Source organism: Entelurus aequoreus, linkage group LG09 (genome assembly GCF_033978785.1).
Source record: "Entelurus aequoreus isolate RoL-2023_Sb linkage group LG09, RoL_Eaeq_v1.1, whole genome shotgun sequence".
NCBI lineage: Eukaryota > Metazoa > Chordata > Actinopteri > Syngnathiformes > Syngnathidae > Entelurus > Entelurus aequoreus.
In genome coordinates, this window is record NC_084739.1 from 64,063,109 (window position 1) to 64,066,257 (window position 3,149).

General features: G+C 52.7%; 1 protein-coding gene across 1 annotated transcript in view; it reads right to left on the minus strand.

The window, feature by feature from the left end:
• Window positions 1-2,315, minus strand: part of LOC133657016 (pro-neuregulin-3, membrane-bound isoform-like) — a 4,225-nt gene extending 1,910 nt beyond the window's left edge. Inside the window, exon 1 of the mRNA XM_062057894.1 lies at window positions 661-2,315. Within this exon, the coding sequence (XP_061913878.1) occupies window positions 661-1,384 (724 nt within the window). The 5' untranslated portion in view covers window positions 1,385-2,315. The remainder of the gene's footprint in view (window positions 1-660) is intronic.
• Between the last annotated feature and the right edge of the window lie 834 nt (window positions 2,316-3,149).

Here is a 3,149-nt window from a genome sequence, read left to right on the forward strand (position 1 = left end):
TAGCCACAGCTAATATAGCATGATGCTAACTTTACCTTAACAAAAAACGTGTTAGCCTTTGACATCATGAGTCAACCCCAGCTAATATAGCATGATGCTAACTTTACCTTAACAACAAACGTGTTAGCCTTTGACATCATGAGTCAACCCCAGCTAATATAGCATGATGCTAATCTTACTTGAACAGCAAATGTGTTAGCCTTTGACATCATGAGTTAGCCACAGCTAATATAGCATGATGCTAATCTTACTTGAACAGAAAACTTGTTAGCCTTTGACATCATGAGTCAACCCCAGCTAATATAGCATGATGCTAATCTTACTTGAACAGCAAATGTGTTAGCCTCCATCATTAAGTGTAACCAAGGTTTGAGAAGCTCAGGATGGATTTAGAAGTTCTTGCTGGTCCAGGTGCTCTCCAGCTACGAATCAATGCTAATGCTATTGCTATCAGCAGTCGCCACGTCTCGGCCTTGGCAACGTCAAATGTTGAAAGCCAGAAGAAGTGTGTCAAATGTCAACAGACAGGTTTGGTAAACGGATTATCTTCACAAATGTTTTATAAGTTCACAATCATATCTGGGCTAACAAGACCAAGGAGTCTGAACCATCCAACCAAGTTTCTCTCCACCGACCAATCAAGGTAAGAGCGTGACTTACGTGATTTGCGGTGTCCGTGCCTGCGGGCAGTCGTGGTGGTGGTCGTGACCTCGGTGGTGGTGTGGTCAGAAGTCCACATCTGAGTCGAGTCATGAAGTACGGTCGGGTTGGAAGGCGACCGACTCGATGTCGGCGCCCCGTTTCTAAGCGTTGTCCGTGGCGGCGCGGCCGGTGTCGTAAAACCCACTGGAACGCGTCCGTTACGATTTCCAGGATTGCGAGGGGTCGCCAGGCTACCTGAGGCTGCGCCCCCTCTCGGGTTAGCGGTGGTGGTGGTAGCAGCGGTTCGAGTTCTACCTTTCGCCACCGTCCCCGTTGTCGGTGAAACATTCCTGCCGTCGCCCGTCGGAGCGGCGGTTGAGGTGGTGGTCTCAGGACCTTTGGGAATCCCGCTGGGCTTGGAGAGGAAAATGGGATCCTGTCCTATTCGATTAGCATCCACCAGGTCCGTCGGCACGTAATCCCGTACAGTTCCCACGACGATCCACTTGAGCAGCATCAGACTCAACCCCAGGCCGATGAAGCCGATGAGCAGGGGCACGGCGCAAAGCCACGTTTGCTGGCGGGGCCAAAGCGCACAGCGAAACGGGCCTCCGTCCCGGGCTTGACCCTCGCCACCGGCCCCCGGGACCCCCGAGCCCTCAGGGTCCTCCAGGATGACCGACCCGGTCCCGGTGGCGGCGGAACACTCGCTCATCCTGCCCTGGCCTCCTTTACGGCTCATGGGGCCTCAATCCCGCAACGGGCAACCCGGGTCAGGCAGATTGCGGGCGATGGCCGCCATGAAGAGCAAAGAAACAATTTGGAACCGGAGTGACGGACGATGGCGAGGACAGGCGGGGTGCGGGATGACCGCCCCGGAGTCCTGCCCAACTCTCAACTTGGAGGACGCTGACACGGGAAGACCTCAGGCGGCGAGGGCAGGGAGAAGACGAGGGAGGGAAGGTTCTACATCGGCGATGGCACGGAGAAGACGAGGGAGGGAAGGTTCTACATCCGCACGGAAGGAAAGGTTGGCAGTTAAAATCCGGGGCCAGTTCTCCTCAGCATGAACGCCCCGTCACGTCTTCATGTTGCGCAGAAACAACAGGACGTTCCCAAATCCCGGACCATCCTGCGGCTTTCCTCCACAATCCCCTCTCCTTTGGGACTCTGCCCGACCAACAAGAACCGGCTGGAAAGGAGGCGAGGCGCAGTAGAGTGGCGGTTGGGGTCCAGATGCAGAGGACGGAGGAGGGGGGGAGTGTTGTCACGCGGCGATATCACAGGGCGGATTAATCGCTACAGCAACGCATGATCCTGCTCCTTGGCCAGCCGGCTCTGGATCGCCTTACCCCCCAGCTGTCTGCTCAGCCGCCGAGAGTCTCCCGCATTCCCACACGGCCGGGAGTGGGGTGGGGGCGGAGGAAAAAGGCGTCCCGCTGATGCGCTCGCTCCCAAAATCCACAAGATGAGGCTGCGGCGTCCCGGATTCTCTCTTTGAGATTCGGCACCCGAGTGGGACTCGCAGGGACCCCCCACCCCCCCGGCTCCGTCCACACCCAGCGGAGGTTAGCGCCGTCCGAGATGCACCGTCCGCCTTCACCTGACTGCTGAGGAACGCACGCAGGAAAACACACACACACACACACACACACACACAGCCGCCGCCAGTGAGAGGCAGCGGACGACTGGCCCGGGAGGGGGGTGGGGGGAGGATGGAGGATGGAGGATGGAGGAGCAGGGGGTGGGCGAGCGAGGCAGAGAGAGAGAGGGAGGCTGCACCTGCTGTATGACACACACACACACACACACACACTCACACATACACTGACACACACACACGATAATTGAGAGGGTGGGGGATGGGTGGAGGTGGATCACTGCAGTGGGGGGGTGGGGTGGGTGGGGGGGGTGAGCGCCGACACAACACCGGCGTTGAGTCGCTAAGCCCCGCCCACAGGAACACGCCCGCACGCATCCCGTTGAAGATGAAGAATCTCCCGGCGACGAACTTATCTTATCTTAACTCATCTTAACCCTCGCGTTCGGAATTCAAAAATGCACTTAAGTCATGTTTAGTGACGTCGCAGACACGGAAGTCACAAGTGTGGGATTAAAAAAAAAAGATAAATGAGAATAAATGTTAGATAAAATGATGAAATGATGAGACAAGTCATTATAAACATAATTAATTGTGTCTTTTTATCACATAATTATCACTTTTTTTTTATTATCCAACAATTGTCTAATAATGTCATCATTTCGACTTTTTTCCCAAAATTGCTACTTTTTATCTCATAATTTTGACAATTTTCTAATATTTTTGACTTTTTATGTCAGAATTACAAATTGTCATCTCCTAGTTTCTACTTTTGATCTCATAATTTCGATTTTTGTCTCATTTTGGACTTTTTTATCTCATATATTTGAGATTCTATCTCATAATTCATTTTTTATCTCATAAATGTACTTTAAATTCCCACATATATGACATTTTTATCTCCTAA